The following is a 17,752-nucleotide window of genomic DNA, read 5'->3' on the forward strand; positions in this document are numbered from 1 at the left end:
ATGGTTAAGTAATTTAAAAAAGTATTTTAGCTTTTAAAGGAATAAACTTCATTGATCTGGAAAATTCGTTTCAGCAGTGCTGCAATATGAGGAGTGTTGTTGGTTCTTAGGTACAAGAAGATGAGAGAGCATGAAAAAAAGAAAGATTAGGTGAGGGAAGAGTAATAGGCCAGGAAAGGAGATGAGGAAAGGAAAAACACCTTAAAAATGAGGAGAGGGGTGGAGAGTGGTGGGTTTCTCTCGTGGCATCAGATACAGAGCTTGCCTGCACGGGGATTACAGCAAGCGCTCACTGTGACCACAGCAGTCACTTGATGGCTTCAGGAAAAGGTAGTTGCTGTGATGGTGACTGATTCTTGTTACTCAGTGCATCAGCAATGTGTTCAATCCCAGTGATAGGTAATACCTGCATGTGGCGCTCTCCTCTGGTTCATTCATGGGCGCACACAGGATTAAGGCACCTCAGTGTAAGCCATGGGCTCACTCTCTTCTTTCTAGAAGCAGCTAGTGACCAGGCTTTAACTCATCCTTATTTAACTTATTATTTAGTTTATTAAAAGTACTTTAGTATTAAAATTGGTTTATTTTATTTAATTTCTAGTTGAACTTGAATTTTAGGGAATAGTTTGAAAACTGTATCCCGTGGGAGATTTTTTAAGCTGTAAGTGGCCAAAGCTTATACTGTGCTTTAACTTTTTTCTTTCCATCAACCTAAAAGAGAAACCAGGAAAAACTCAGGCTTTGAATTAAGGCATAATTGTAATTCATCTTTCAGTTGGTGTTTTGCTAGACAGTTTCTCCCTCATCATTTCTTTTTTGTAGGATAGAGTGAGTAGGCTTCAGGGCTGCGGCTGGTCCAAGGCCAACCCAGGGCATAGCCTGAGAGGGAGAGTTACAATGTAGGGTCCCTGAGATGCCTTGCCATGTTACTCTTTTCATCCAAATGACTGGTTCAGTTTAAAACTTCTATTTGTTACAACTGATCATATGCAGAAGTGCATCTGTCCACTAGTTTATTCATTCAGTAAACTTTTATCTAGTCCCGACAGTGTTCAAAGCCCTGCGTAAAAACTGTGGGCAGATACAAAGATAAGTATAAATTTCATTCATTTCACATATATTTATTAAATACCCATTATAAATGAGATACTCTGCTATGTTGGTGATACAGTGTGACTAAGATACAGCTTTTGGCCCCTAAGGCATCACAGTTTAGTGGGGTAGGTCAACCAATAAAAAGACAAGATAGTTCAGGGTAGGACATGTTATAATTGGGGTATGCAAGGTTCCAAGGAAGCACATTGGAAGGGCACCTAAGTTGTGGGAGACTTTCTGGATGAGGTAACATTAAGACTATCCCTTCAAAGAGTTTTAGTAATTTAGAAAGTGCCTGATTATGAAGGAAAGTTTTGAAGAATCAGAAAAGATTAATCCCACACCCTTTTTGTGGTGTGCTGCAATAAATGATGGAATTTGTACAAGTGATCATTTTTGTTTTGACATTTTTAGTTTCTTTAATATTTGGTTATCCTTACAAATTGTACCATTTACCACCTTAAGACTAAGCTAGACAGTTTCAGCTCACAATCCTATCTAGGTTTGTAAGGAATTCCTTTGAGTGCCATATAATTAACTATGACACACCTTTACTAAAAGAGTATCTCAACTTTATATGGCTTTGGATATCATCAAGTGAACACATTTTCATGGCATTAGTTGTTGTTCAGTCGCTAAGTTGTGTCTGACTCTTTGCAACCCCGTGGACTGCAGCACGCCAGGCTTCCTTGTCCTTCACTAACTCCCGGAGTTTGCTCAGACTCATCTCCATTGACTCAGTGATACCATCCAACCATCTCATCTTCTGTCACCCCCTTCTCCTCCTGCCCTCTGTCTTTCCTAGCATCAAACTCTTTAGCAGTGAGTCAGCTTTTCACGTCAGGTGACCATAGTATTGGAGCTTCAGTATATATCCTTCTAATGAATATTCAGTGTTGATTTCCTTTAGGATTGACTGGTTTGATCTTCTTGCAGTCCAATGGACTCTCAAGAGTCTTCTCCAGCACCACAATTCCAAAGCATCAATTCTTTGTCATTCAGCCTTCTTTATGATCCAGCTCTCACATCCGTACATGACTACTGGAAAAACCATAGCTTTGACTATACCGACCTTTGTTGGCAAAGTGATGTCTCTTTTTTTTTAATATGCTGTCTAGATTTGTCATAGCTTTTCTTCCAAGGGGTAAGCGTCTTCTAATTTCATGGCTACAGTCACCATCCATAGTGATTTTGGAGCCTAAGAAAATAAAATCTGTCACTGTTTCCACTGGCATTAGTTAGGTCCTATTTTTAGACTTTATTTCCTGAAAAGGTTAATTTTAATCAGCCACTCTTGCTGAATTGAAGTGACCAATTTGGAATTCTTCATTCAGAACTTTAGCCTTGCTAAAATTACCAGACATTTTTCCTCATTGAATAGAAAGCTGGAAATTTTAGACTAAGTATTGGCAAGTTAGTTTGTTAAATTGATGCTGTCTGTGGAGACCTCCTGCAGTTGAAAGAGAGGTGCACATGGACAGAGAGAAGCTAATTACTTCTCAACCCTGTGGGTGTCATACTGATGTTGTCTGTGGGAGCCACACAGCCTTTTCTTTCTCTCTTCCCCACCATCCTCCATCCCACCCCTTATGACCCAAATTTGCCAGCTGTGAAGGTCATTAAATATTTTCTTTTTTCTCTGTTGCTGATATGCTTCCTACTGCCACAGCAGTCAATTCTTTACCCTTTAAAATTAAGACAGTATGTTACAATCAGAACAGATCTCTTAAATAGAGTTTGCTAACAAAATAAAAATTAAAGTAATGTGGAGTTGGGGTCCAGAGGTTATTTGATGTGCTTTGGGAAAATGTCCAAAAAATTTGCAGTTACTTCTAGATGTCTTATGTAAAATATATCAGAGGGAAATAAGACTCTTAATCTCTACTCAACTTAGTTTTGTGGTCTGCTGCCTTTCCCCCTGAAGGTCATCTGATGCTGTGCAGAGTTGTAGTTAACCCTGGGTTTTCTATATTTGTCAACTGTATTACCATAACATAGGTGGTTTGTTGTGTATCAACTGTGGAATAAGCCAGAGAGTTTGCTTTACTGGAACTGAGTGAAGGATGGGTTCACTCAGCAGCAGTGAGTCCTCTTTTGAAAGAAATCCAGAGAAGCCTCAGTAACCAGAGTCTAAATATCCTAGAGACCCATGTCCCAGAAGACTTAGATCATCTTTTTATCTGTTTTCCAGTTCTCTTATTATTCTAAGACTAAAATGTATTTGAACTCAGACTGTGTAAAGTAATATAACTAGTCTTGGACCAACAGTGCAGATCTTTTTTTTTTTTTAATTAAATTTTTATTTTTACTTTATTTTACCTTACAATACTGTATTGGTTTTGCCATACATTGACATGAATCCACCACGGGTGTACATGCTTTCCTAAACATGAGCCCCCCTCCCACCACCCTCCCCATAACAGTGCAGATCTTATACACCCAAATAAGTCTTGCCTTTGCCTTCAGAGGCTCAACACTTAACAGAAGTTCAGTATATATTTAGGACTCCTTTTAGAATCACTTTCAGAGTCAGTGACATTTTCTACTGAATGAGCTTCATTATCACAAATCTTATTGTTTTGAAGACATGTGATTTTTTTGAAAAGGTTAAAGCTTATTGGGTGTCAAGTGTGCTATGTAAGGTGTATGGCTTAGCTGATCATTATTATTTGGGGCTTAAAATTAGGTTTGACTAAAGAAATTCACTATTCATGGCTCATAGAAGAGGTGAAATACCCATAAACAAAGTTGATTTAACTGGAGATGAATTCTACTACCAGAAGATTGGTCATCCCAGTGAAAAATAGTTTACATCTTTGTTCAAATTTTGGCTGCTGTTTTTCTTAAATTTTTAAATAAGGTTATACTGATATGAGATAAATTGGAGAGATTTACATCTTCTTCTGTGGTTTAGAACTTAAATCCCTTGTGCTCAAACTTGGCTATACATTGTAATCACCCAAGGAAATAGGGGGGAAAAAAAACCTACTGAGTTCCACTCCCAGAGATGCTGATGGACACCTAGGAATCGTCATGTGATTCTAATATGCAGCCAAGGATGGGAATCATTGGTTGAAGGAACCTCAAAACTATTTGCTTAAAAAAAAAAACTATTTGCTTTTGAAAATGGAAAGAGAGCTCTGCTCTAAAGCCACATGCAAGTCTGTTCTCTATGTCTCCATCTGCATTGCTGTCCTGCAAGTAGATTCATCAGTAGCATCTTTCTAGATGCCATATATATGCGTTAATACACAATATTTGTTTTTCTTTTTCTGACTTACTTCACTCTGTATAATAGAATCTAGCTTCATCCACCTCATTAGAACTGACTCAAATGTGTTCCTTTCTACAGCTGGAGAAGGAAAGGCTGGGACCAATTGAGAGAGTAGCATGGAAACATATACGTTCAGTTCAGTCGCTCAGTCGTGTCCAACTCTTTGCGACCCCATGAATTGCAGCACGCCAGGCCTCCCTGTCCATCACCAACTCCTGGAGCCTACTCAGACTCATGTCCATTGTGTCAGTGATGCCATACAACCATCTCATACTCTGTTGTCCCCTTCTCCTCCTGCTCTCAATCTTTCCCAGCATCAGGGTCTTTTCAAATGAGTTGGTTTATTGCATCAGGTGGCCAGAGTATTGAGTTTCAGCTTCAGCATCAGTCCTTCCAATGAATATTTAAGACTGATCTCCTTCAGAATGGACTGGTCGGATCTCCTTGCAGTCCAAGGGACTCTCAAGAGTCTTCTCCAACATCACAGTTCAAAAGCATCAATTCTTCGGCTCTCAGCCTTCTTTATAGTCCATAGCTTTGACTAGATGGACCTTTGTTGGTAAAGTAATGCCTCTGCTTTTTAATATGCTGTCTAGGTTGATCATAGCTTTTCTTCCAAGTAGTAAGTGTCTTTTAATTTCATGGCTGCGGTCACCATCTGCAGTGATTTTGGAGCCCTCCAAAATAAAGTCTCTTACTGTTTCCATCGTTTCCCCATTTATTTGCCATGAAGTTATTTGACCAGATGCCATCATCATAGTTTTCTGAATGTTGAGTTTTAAGCCAACTTTTTCACTCTCCTCTTTCACTTTCACCAAGAGGCTCTTTAGTTCTTCCTCACTTTCTGCCATAAGGGTTGTGCCATCTGCATATCTGACGTTATTGATATTTCTCCTGGCAATCTTAATTCCAGCTTGTGCTTCATCCAGCTCAGCATTTTGCATGATGTATTCCGCATATAAGTTAAATAAGCAGGGTGACAATATATAGCCTTGACGTACTCCTTTCCTGATTTGAAACCAGTCTGTTGTTCCATGTCCAGTTCTAATGGTTACTTCTTGACCTGCATACAGATTTCTCAGGAGGCAGATCAGGTGGTCTGATATTCCCATCTCTTTAAGAATTTTCCACAGTTGGTTGTGATCCACACAGTCAGAGGCTTTGGCATAGTCAATAAAGCAAAAGTTAATGTTTTTCTGAAACTCTCTTGCTTTTTTGATGGTCCAGCAGATGTTGGCAATTTGATCTCTGGTTCCTCTGCCTTTTCTAAATCCAGGTTGAACATCTGGAAGTTCATGGTTCATGTACTGTTGAAGCCTGGCTTGGAGAATTTTGAGCATTACTTTACTAGCGTGTGAGATGAGTGCAATTGTGTGGTAGTTTGAGCATTCTTTGGCATTGCCTTTCTATGGGATTGAAATGAAAACTGACCTTTTCCAGTCCTGTGGCTACTGCTGAGTTTTCCACATTTGCTGGCATATTGAGTGCAGCACTTTCACAGCATCATCTTTTAGGATTTGAAATAGCTCAACTGGAATTCCATCACCTCCGCTAGCTTTGTTCGTAGTGATGCTCTCTAAGGCCCACTTGACTTCACAGTCCAGGATGTTTGGCTCTAGGTGAGTGATCACACCATCGTGGTTATCTGGGTCATAAAGATCTTTTTTGTATAGTTCTTCTGTGTATTCTTGCCACCTCTTCTTAATATCTTCTGCTTCTGTTAGGTCCATACTATTTCTGTCCTTTATTGTGCTCATCTTTGCATGAAATTTTCGTTGGTATCTCTAATTTTCTGAAGAGATCTCTAGTCTTTCCCATTTTATTGTTTTCACATATTTCTTTGCATTGATCACAGAGGAAGACTTTCTTATCTCTCCTTGCTATTCTTTGGAACTCTGCATTCAAATGGGTATATCTTTCCTTTTCTCCTTTGCCTTTAGCTTCTCTTCTTGTCTGAGCTTTTTTTAAGATTGCTTCAGGCAACCATTTTGCCTTTTTGCATTTCTTTTTCTTGGGGGTGGTCTTGATCTCTGCCTTCTGTACAATGTCACAAACCTCCGTCCATAGTTCTTCAGGCACTCTGTCCATCAGATCTAATCCCTTGAATCTATTTGTCACTTCCACTGTATAATCATAAGGGATTTGATTTAGGTCATACCTGAATGGTCTAGTGGTTTTCCCTACTTTCTTCAATTTAAGTCTGAATTTGGCAATAAGGAGTTCATGATCTGAGCCACAGTTAGCTCCTGGTCTTGTTTTTGCTGACTGTATAGAGCTTCTCCATCTTTGGCTGCAAGGAATATAATCAGTCTGATTTCGGTGTTGACCATCTGGTGATGTCCATGTGTAGAGTCTTCTCTTGTGTTGTTGGAAGAGGGTGTTTGCTATGACCAGTGCATTTTCTTGACAAAACTCTGTTAGCCTTTGCCCTGCTTCGTTTTGTACTCCAAGGCCAAATTTGCCTGTTACTCCAGGTATCTCTTGACTTCCTCCTTTTGCCTTCCAGTCCCATATAATTAAGAGGACATGTTTTTGGGGTGTTAGTTTTAGAAGGTCTTATGGGTCTTCATAGAACTGTTCAACTTGAGCTGCTTCAGCATTACTGGTTAGAGCATAGACTTGGATTACTGGGATTACTATGATAGTAAATGGTTTGTCTTGGAAACGAACAGAGATCATTGTCGTTTTTGAGATTGCATCCAAGTACTGCATTTCAGGACTGGAAGAAACACAAACTGGAATCAAGATGGCTGGGAGAAATAACAATAACCTCAGATAAGCAGATGACACCACCCTTATGGCAGAAAGCGAAGAGGAACTAAAAAGCCTCTTGATGAAAGTGAAAGAGGAGAGTGAAAAAGTTGGCTTAAAGCTCAACATTCAGAAAACGAAGATCATGGCATCGGTCCCATCACTTCATGGGAGATAGATGGGGAAATAGTGTCAAACACAATTTTGGGGGGCTCCAAAATCACTGCAAATGGTGATTACAGCCATGAAATTAAAAGATGCTTCCTCCTTGGAAGAAAAGTTATGACCAACCTAGACAGCATATTCAAAAGGAGAGACATTACTTTGCCAACTAAGGTCCGTCTAGTCAAGGCTATGGTTTTTCCTGTGGTCATGTATGGATGTGAGATTTGGACTGTGAAGAAGGCTGAGCACTGAAGAATTGATGCCTTTGAACTGTGGTGTTGGAGAAGACTCTTGAGAGTCCCTTGGACTGCAAGGAGATCCAACCAATCCATTCTGAAGGAGATCAGCCCTGGGATTTCTTTGGAAGGAATGATGCTAAAGCTGAAACTCCAATACTTTGGCCACCACATGCGAAGCGCTGACTCATTGGAAAAGACTCTGATGCTGGGAGGGATTGGGGGCAGGAGGAGAAGGGGACGACAGAGGATGAGATGGCTGGATGGCATCACTGACTCGATGGATGTAAGTCTGAGTGAACTCTGAGACTTGGTGATGGACAGGGAGGCCTGGCGTGCTGCGATTCATGGGGTCGCAAAGAGTTGGACACGACTGAGCAACTGAACTGAACTGCATTTCAGACTCTCTTTTTGAGTCTGAGGGCTACACCGTTTCTTCTAAGGGATTCTTGCCCACAGTAGTAGATGTAATGATCATCTGAGTTAAATTCACCCATTCCAGTTTTAGGATCAGTTTTAGTATCTTTACTAGAATCGGTTTTAGTAGCTTCTAATTTTCAAGAAAATCTTCCATTTCTCTAGATTGTCAAAGTATATTGCCACAGAGTCCAATATTATATTATCTTTTTATATATATGTTAAAACTTACTTCTCTATATCTTTGTCTTTTTTTCTAATCTTTAATCTTAAATGTTTTTCGTTATCTTTTTTTACTTATCCTTAATCAGGCTTATGATGAGTTTTATCATCAATTTTATTAGTTCTTTCAAAGAATCACTCTTTGGATCATATAGCTTTCATTTTTTGGTTTTCCAGTTCATTAATTTCAGCTTTTATCTTTATCTAATTGATTTTATTTTTCTAATGTGTTAAGGTGAATATAGTCTTTCATATGCATCTTCTTTAATAATGAAGGCATTTAAGACTACACAGTTTTTCTTTAGTTGTTACTGAGTCTTCTATCAAATTTATAATATTGCTGTTAATTTCCTCTTTAATCCAATGGTTATGAAGACTATTATATTTAATTTCCAAGGACCTTAATTCAAAAAGCTAGAATTTTTTGCATCATATTGTTTGCTTCAGGTTTTATTGGATTATGATATGAGAATGTGTCCTATGAAATGTTTATTATTTTGAATTTGTTAAGGATTTCTTTGAAATCAAGTATATGATAAATTCTCATGAAACCTCCATGGACAAATGAAAAATTAATTGTACCCGCTATTCATAGGATGTAGAGTTCTTTGTATTTCTAGCTATTAAGTTCATTAGTTATACAGTTGACCCTTGAACAAGAGTTAATCCATGTATAACTGATTGTTGGCCCTCCTCATCAGCAGTTCCTCTTTATCCAAAGATTCAACCAACAATGGACCATGCAGTAGTGTAGTATTTACTACACTAAAAATTTGTGTTTAAGTGGACCCTTGCAGCTCAAACCCTCAATGTTCAAGGGTAAACTGTACATTCAATTTTTTCCATTTGTATCTTTTAAAATATGTGTATTATATATATATTTCTGTATAACAAATTACCCCAGTACTTACTGGCTTAAAACTGCAAATGTTTAGTATCTCACAGTTTCTGTGGTTCAGAAATCTGAGTACAGCTTAGCTGGGTGGTTCTGCCTGAAGGTCTCTCATGAGCTGGCAATCAAGCTGTTGACCAGGGCTGCAGTCATTTGTAAGGTTGACTGGACCTGGTGGACCCACTTCCAAGATTGTTGACTCATATGGCTGCGGACACAGCTTTTCAGTTAGCCCCTTGCTGGCTGTTGACAGAACAGCCACATGGTCCTCTCCACAGGGTACCTGAGTGTTCTCATGACAGAGCAGTCGCTTTTTCCAGAGTGAGTGAGCCAAGAGAGCAGATAGGAGGCTGCAGTCTCCTTTATGACTTAATCTCCACGGTTGCACATCAGCACTCCTGCTTTTGTTTCTTATTCCTTCCTTAGAAGCAAATCACTAAGTCCAGCCCACATTCAGGGAGTGGTGTTAGGCTTCACCTTTTAAAGGGAGTATCAAATAATTTGTGGACATTATTTTAAACCAATAATTAAGTTTGAATAATTTACTCTGTTTTTAAAATTTTTCTTTTTGCATTTATAGTAAACATATGAAGCAAAAACTTATTCTTTTGTTTATTGAATACAAGTTTATAAGTTGAACCTTCTTCATAAAGTACCCATTATTATGATATAATGTTGCTTCATAATTTTTAGCACTTTGAATATTAAATTCCACTTTGTCAAATATTAATATTTTCATTTTTACCTTTTCTTTGTTGCATTTTCCTTGCTTTCAGTCTCCCTTTATTTTTTTTTTTCATGTATATTTCTCACAAACTATACATACTTGGAGTTTTGTGCTTTAAAGTAGTCTTTCTGTAATTCAAGGAAGTTTTCGTTTTTTTTTTTTTTTTTACTTTACAATAATGTATTGGTTTTGCAAAAACAGCACACATGTACTTGACAATTTAAACTAAGAACTACTATCTAAAGTACATTCTAATAAAATTACCAAACTTTAAAGGAAAAAAAAATAAAGTAGTCTTTCTTTTTGCTGTTTTGGTGAAGTTTTTTAAATTATTGGTTTTTTTTGGCATTTTTACCATGCTTTCCTATTCATTAGTTGTTATCTTCCCATTCCTGACATTTCTAATAAATGATGTATGTGTGTATACTTCTCAAATAGCTATAACTTTATTCCGTCTTCATTATCCTCTCTCTCCTCCAGTAAGATAAATTTATTTGTTTTCACACTTTCCATGTACATTCCCCATTCAGATGAGATTTGTAGAGAATTTTACTTTTCTCCCTTCGCATCCCCTACAGATCCTTAGTTTTGGCTCATGCCAGATTTTTAGTTCTTGACCATTATTAGATTTCCTTCATAGTACATCTCTTCTATTTCTTGAATCCTTGTTTTGGATTGGGTTGGCCAAAAAGTTCATTTAGGTTTTTCTGTTAGCTGTTTCAGAGAACACAATTTTTACATTATTGCTATTGATTTATATTTAATTATGTATTGCAAGGTTCATTGTTCACATCTGTAATCTTTTCTCTTAGCCCTTCCCAGGTTTAAGGACTTTTTATTGTTACTGCTCTTATTTGGTTAAAATATGTTCTTGAGTGTTTTCCTCTGTGGGGCATGTGGATGCTAGGTTCTTTAAATACAAACTCTTTGAATGCAGGGACTTTGTATTGTTTACTTCTATGTTTCTAACACCTAAAATTATGTCTGGTGCATAACAAGCAATCAGTACAAGTTCACTGAACACAAGTCATGAGCTCTTTCAAACTTCAGGGTGAAGTCTCATTTTAAACTGTAGAAAATTCCCCCTCTTATTTATGTAATTATTGCCTCTTCTCTATCTGTTCCTTTTTCCTGATTCTCGCATGCTTATTGTTGGCATATTAGTTCTCTTTACTCTGAACTCTAATCTCTTACTCACTCCTCATGATTTCCAGCGTTTTGCCTTTTGCTCTTTGTGAGAGATTTTTCATCTGCTTGCTCTTTCAGGTCAGCAATGTATTTTTCAACCATTCTATCTTTTAGTTATCACCAGTCTATTGATATTTTAAATTTCAATAGCATATTTTTAATGCCAAGAATTACTGACTTTCTGTTCTTTATTTCATGGTACTCTCATTTTTTAAAAAGTTGGCCTCTGTCTCCTCCAGCACTGTTACTTCATTAAGGGATGGTACTTTAGTAGGTCTGATTGGTCTGTCTCTCTGTTGTTACTGGATCCTCTTAAATATGAGGTTATTTCCATTTAAAATTTTCTACTTAAGCTAGGCTAAGCTTCTCCATAGTTGGAGGCACAGCAATGCTTTCTGCTCCTGCATCAAGAGTGTGAGAGGAAGTCTCTTGTGTTCCTAGGTGTCTCTAAATGAAGTGTTAGTATTCTTTTAGTTTCAGAGATGTGAAAGTTCTCCTACCTTTCCTGTAAGATCCAGATCCCTCCCCCCCAACCAAGACCACACACACGCTCTGAGACAAAGTGTCCCCTTAATCACAGAGTCTACATGACCCTTCAGGCCTAGTTCTTCCACGGCTCTCTGCTGCTCCTTAAGCCCCCTTCAGTCCTGGACATCCCGATAGAACCTATAGCCTCCAGCACTCCTCAGACTTCTCCAGGTTACTCATCGCAGCCAGCTGAAGTCTGGGGGAAGGAAGAGTATTAGAGATGCAGAATCACTCCCTTTTCTTTATGTTTTGATGAGCAATAGCCAATATCTTTATAATTGGCTCACACTAGCTAAGCCCAGTGTGAATAGGTTATGTGAATTCATGTATAAGACAATATAAAGTAGTGGGATTGTAAAGTTAGAAATAACATGGAGGTCATAATAAAATGAATCTCTTAGTTTGTGTGGTGCTTTATAATTTTTACACACTATACTAAAAGCACACTGTAGTTTTTACACACGATAGTCTCATGTGAGTTCCAAAGTAGCCCTGTATGATAAGCATGGAAGTTGTCATTTAACAGATGAGGAAACTAGAGTTCATAATGATCAAATAACTTGCCCAGGGACACATGGGTAATAGTGGAGCTGAATTAGAGAATAAGTCTTCTGGCCTAGAACACCACACCACTGCTTGCTTGCTCTTTTCCAGATGCCTTCAGAACATGTTTTGTTGCATACTGACTTCTGGAATTCCTAAGTTATATGCTACAACTTGTATTTTATTTTTTCAGCTATTTTTGTCATATTGATATGAACAATTTAAAATGTATATAAATACTAGGTGATGACTATAAAGTAATAATATTTTCTTACATAATTTGAAACCTAACAAAAAAATTGAAAATCATTTGAAAAAGATTAACATAACTAGAATATGTGAATTACTTCTTGAAGGTAACTTTTTTGAAAGAGGACATACATTAGAATATGCGAGTACTTAAAATTTTCTTTTTGTAATGTATTTTTTAGACATTTGAATTATCTTACTATGCAATAAAAATGCACTCAACCATTTCTCTACCAGGCATGGCATGTTTTATTTTAGAGTTTACTAGTACAGAAGTAAAGGAAAGAATAGCTGCTATAAAGATCAGACCTTTGTCCTAATCCCAGTCCTTTTTTATGCTAACACTATATTTTAAAGGAGTGGTAATCCACATATTAAACAACAAATATGGCTTTGGTTGGTGAGCAGTCTAGAACACATGCCTCCAACACCTGGTGTAATTGTATCAGAGTGGACTGATGGTGTATTAGCTCTGCTCACAGTTGGACAGTACCTTACACTTTGATATCCTATCTCTCATTTTTGATCTGGGATGGAGTTGTTTTTACAAATTGAGAGAATCACAGACTAGAGAAATTAAACAGAGGGTCCCTTAGAATGAACGACTTCTGGCTCTTACTTAGTTCAGTGTTTTTCCCTCTTCTACCCAAGGAAGAGATGAAAGAATCCATTTTTAATAGGATAATTATCAGGTCCTTTCAGAGAGAACTCATAGTTTTCATGGGTGGGAGTGAGTAGGATGAGCCACCCCCCTGGAGTCTTCCTGTCCCAAGCTAATTCTTTGCTTCCAAAAGGTCTCTTGTAGGAGAAGAGTGAAACCTTTCACCCTTGCCCTGGAAGGGTGAAATTGGCTTGAGTGGGTGAGCAGATTTTTCCCAGTGGAGGAACTGACTCAGCCTCTTTTCTCCATATCCATGTGAATGTTAAGTACAAGACCTTACTTTTAAAAGTACATTCTTTTAACTGCTCCTTTTCCCCCCTCTTCCTTCCACAGAATGGTCTCCCCTCAGTGACCAACCCATATGTTTTTAATGGTGATTTTGTAGATCGAGGAAAAAATTCCATGGAGATCCTAATGATCCTGTTTGTGAGTTTTCTTGTGTACCCAAATGACCTGCACTTGAACAGAGGCAACCATGAGGATTTTATGATGAATATGAGGTAACCTAGCCTTGTAGATTTCCTCTTTTGTTTCCTGTTCTGGAAAATGCTACCATGTTTATTTCCTAGCAGAGAGTTAGAGGTGAGTGTAGAGAAGTAGGGATGAGAATCTCAAGGAAGATCTCAGTTCTTACCCCAGTTTACCTCCCTCAATCCTCTACTGTGTGAGTATAAATTGCTCTGAAATTCCCTTCTTATCTTTTCTTCAAATCCTTCCTTCTCCCTTCTATTACGTTCTTCCTCCTGTGCCCACCCTTCCCAAGTCAAATTGTGTGCTTTCTGGACGTGTTAGGCCAGGTTTGGAGGTGGAATTGTTCTATGAGCAGGTTTAGATGGACTCATTCTCTCGATACTCTTTTGGCTTGCCTCAGAAGTTGTCTCGGAAACTAGTACTGTGTTTTTCCCTGATGTGTGTATTTTTTTTAATGACATGGTGATTGCTTCTGGCATAGTTGTTCATAAACATATTTGAGAATAGTGGTAACATAGCATTTCAGCTACCTGACTCACTGGAAGTTGGGGGAATAAAGATTGATTAAGTGGTTTACCAGTTTTTGCTGTGAAAGGCACAGTAAGTGACAGATGTTCTTCTTTCCTTTCTTTCCTCCTCCTCCTTTCCCCTTTCCCTTCCTCCTCCTCTTCCTCTCCTCCTCTTCTTTTCCTTTTGTTTCTTGTTTTATGAAAAGACAGAATCCAATTTGCACTAAGGCATGGCATGTTAAATGCTTCAGTCCTGGGCTTTTGAGTGCCTGAATCAAAGCTCAGCAACTGATGAGTTTTCTCTTTGGGGCAGTTTTGGCACTTGGCCTGAAAACAAGTGTTTCAATTCTAACCCTAAGGTATGGAAGAAAATACTAAATATGAAGGAAAAAAATCCCAAGGCTATTTTCAGAGGCTATATATATATAAAATATAGCTCAATACATATATGTAATATAGCTCAAAACATTTATTTGGGCATGCCATTTATTCTTCCATTTATTTAGCTCTTCAGTTCTATTTGTTGTTGCTGTTCAGTCGCTTAGTCGTCTGACTCTTTGTGATCCCATGAACTGCAGCATGCCAGGCTTCCCTGTCCTTCACCATTTCCCAGAGTTTGCTCAGACTCATGTCCATTGAGTTGGTGATGCCATCCATCCATCTTATCCTCCGTCACCCCCTTCTCCTCCTGCCATCAGTCTTTCCCAGCATCAGGGACTTTTCCAGTGAGTTACCTCTATGCATCAGGTGGCCAAAGTGTTGGAGCTTCAGCTTCAGCATCTAGTGCTGAATGGTTACTGAAAGAGACGTGGCCCCTGCCCTCCTAGAATTTACATCTAGCAGGGAAGACACAGTTGAGCAGGTTTTTCAAGTGTGATGAATTTGTAAAGAGGGAGATCCAACCTGTCTGAGAGGTGGTTGGAAGGTTCTCCCATAGAAATATGACATTAGCCTGAGACCTGAAGGATGAATTAGGAAACCAAGAGAGGACCATGGCAGGAGTGGATGGGAAACAGTGTTCCACAGTGAAGAGACAACTTAGGCAGATTGAAAAAGGACTTTTTCGATTTGAAAGAAATTCAGGATAGGAGAAGCATAAACTGAAGAACAGGATAGTACCTGATAGGGCTGGAGACGTAAGAAATTATTGTAGAGGAATTTGAGCTTTCTTCTGAGGACAGAAGAAAATCATCGAAGAGTATTATAAAATTTGTGTTGTAAGATGCAGCAGTAAGAGTAGTTTGGTGAGGGACAAAAATGGATATGCAGATGCCAGTAGGAAATATAATAGTTGAAGAGATAGATGGTGGGTTCTCACTTAGACTGGGAGATGGAGACACAAAGAAGTAGATAGATTCAAGAGGAGTTAAGGCATTGATTTAAGGCTTGGTATTGTGGTATGGAGGACCTGAAAGAAGAGAGAATCAAGATGACCTCCAGGTTCCTAGGTTGAATTTGCAATATCACTGATACTGGGAACATGATAAGAGGAAAAGGTGGGCTGAGGGAGAATGATGAGTTCAGCTGCGGGTAAGCTGATTGAAGATTTGAAGTGCTGTTGAATAGGCAGGACTGAGTTCATTTCTGGAAACATCATGTTACACTGTAGAAGCTTCACATGACATGATTTGTGTGGAAACCTGGAGTGAGTATGCTGCATTCTGACTTTACTTTGTTGGGTGTTCAAGGTATATATTATTATCTTAAGGCAAGGAAAGTATTGGAAAAAACATCTCATCATTAAATCCCTTTTAGTGACTGGATTCAGGCATTAAACTTCCTGATACTTTTTATTAAAACCCTCAATACCATTACATGAGCTATGTCAGAGAGAGTATTAAGAACCAATTTATTACCTTCTAGGCTTTTCTTTGTCTTTGGTCTTTTTTCCCTCCTAATCATTCATTTACCATAAGGTATAGGATGTCTGAGAAATTCTATCTAAATGAAAAACATTCTCCCACACACCTTCCCTCAGTGGCCACAGCACACATCTCTGAATAGTTGCAGTACTTAGACACTGGTGCCTACCACATATTTCTTAAGTTGTCTTGTATTGGTTTCGTGAAAATTTATCTTCTTTTCCCAGCTATACTCTAAACTCCTTGAGGGTAGGGATGACATCATCAGCTGCTTTGTTCTTTCCCATAGTGCCTAACAAAGACTTGAGTAAGTAACAATTCCAACTGAAGTCTAGTTGCTTGAGTTTTTGATACTTGTGATAGATAGTAAGATGTCAAGGACTTGCTTTTTTGCATGACTTGACTCATGCGAGTGGGAGTTATCAACATTCAGTGAAAGAGTTGAAATCCCATTGTTTTTTTCAGGTATGGCTTCACGAAAGAAATTTTACATAAATATAAGGTAAGACTCATCTACTTTTTTTTTTTTTACATCCTCTTTGCTGTTTATACATAAAAGTTTAAAAAAAGAAAAAGCTTCAAGAAGGATGATGGGAAAATTAATCAGAGTCCAGGCCAATAAAAGCACAAAAGGAAGCTCTGGCCATGGTGAAGACCTGTTTCTCTTTCTGTGCTAAACCAAGCTTTTTCATTGTGACAGATACAAACTCTGTTTCAGAGATATCTGGGATTTGTTTTACTCAGGTTTGGTAAAACATGGAAATGGCTCTCATGAAGAGAAAGATTTTTACTCACAATTCCTTAGAAACTGGTCAGTGGAACACCATACCATATGGGACTGCACCTCGGGGTCAGTCAGAGGCAGTGGCAAGAGCCTTTATTGTGGTTTTCTCAGGAAGAAATGGGTGAGGCAGTGTAAGCAGGTTTAGGATTGGCTTGTTTGAGTAATTTCAGCGGGCTCTGGGGTTTACAGGCTGTCCATGGTTGCCTGGTATCTGGCTGGCCCTGGGGTGATTGGAGCAGGAAATAGTGGCCCTGGGTGTGCTGCTAAGATGTGTCCGACTCTTTGTGACCCCATGGACTGTAGCCCACCAGGCTCCTCTGTCCATGGGAGTCTCCAGGCAAGAATATTGGAGTGGGTTGCCATGCGCTCCTCCAGGGGAATCTTCCCAACCCAGGGATGGAACCTCATGTCTCCTGCATTGGCAGGCTGGTTAAATCCGCAAAGGACTAGTTGGGAGGATGGGCTCTGGGTAGGTTGATTTGCATATGAAAGGCACTCTGCTTTACATACAAAAGACAACTCCTTACTATCTCTAAGAATTAACTAGCCTTGGGAGGGGCAGTCTCTTCCCCTGGGTCAGCAAGTCAAAGTATGAAAAAAAGAGAATTAAAAGATGATTAATGCATGCTTGTTGGTTAGTTTGTCCATCCTGACCTAGTTTGGGTGGCATGAAAACTGATGGTTTTTGTCCATATGTTGGGACTATTGAGTAAAATTGAACCTATCAGAAAAACAAACTTACTTAAGCTCTTACTTACAGCTGCACGGAAAAAAAATCTTACAAATCTTGGAAGAGGTCTATACCTGGCTCCCAATTGGTACAATCATTGACAATGAAGTCCTGGTCATACATGGAGGGATATCAGAGTCCACAGACTTGAATTTACTCCACCGTATAGAAAGAAACAAAGTAAGAAGCAATGTTTGCATGAATGTTGTCTCAGATTTACAAAGGGATACATAGCTTCTTTCATGTATTGTTTTATATAGATTCATGTTTTAGTGATTGCTGTAACTCTGAAAAAATGAGTAAAAATTTTAAGAAAATCCATGATTGCATGATAAAGAACTAAACTGATAACTTCTATATATGGAAAAAATTTTTTTTAATTCATGGTGAAAGTGGGAAAATATTGGCATTTCATAATAGCTTCTAAAAGTGAAAAATCTTGATTTTT

General features: G+C 38.5%; 1 protein-coding gene across 41 annotated transcripts in view; it reads left to right on the forward strand.

The window, feature by feature from the left end:
* The window catches only part of PPEF1 (protein phosphatase with EF-hand domain 1), a 147,627-nt gene that overhangs the window by 97,743 nt on the left and 32,132 nt on the right, over window positions 1–17,752 (forward strand). For 32 of the 41 annotated variants that reach the window (XM_012106317.4, XM_042241754.1, XM_012106330.4 and 29 more), the window contains 3 exons: window positions 13,282–13,448; window positions 16,256–16,292; window positions 17,335–17,484. In XM_012106317.4, the coding sequence (XP_011961707.1) occupies window positions 13,282–13,448; window positions 16,256–16,292; window positions 17,335–17,484 (354 nt within the window). The remainder of the gene's footprint in view (window positions 1–13,281; window positions 13,449–16,255; window positions 16,293–17,334; window positions 17,485–17,752) is intronic. The other 9 variants (XM_042241753.1, XM_060407670.1, XM_060407671.1 and 6 more) reach the window with 1 other exon arrangement.

This window comes from Ovis aries, chromosome X (assembly GCF_016772045.2).
Source record: "Ovis aries strain OAR_USU_Benz2616 breed Rambouillet chromosome X, ARS-UI_Ramb_v3.0, whole genome shotgun sequence".
Taxonomy (NCBI): domain Eukaryota; kingdom Metazoa; phylum Chordata; class Mammalia; order Artiodactyla; family Bovidae; genus Ovis; species Ovis aries.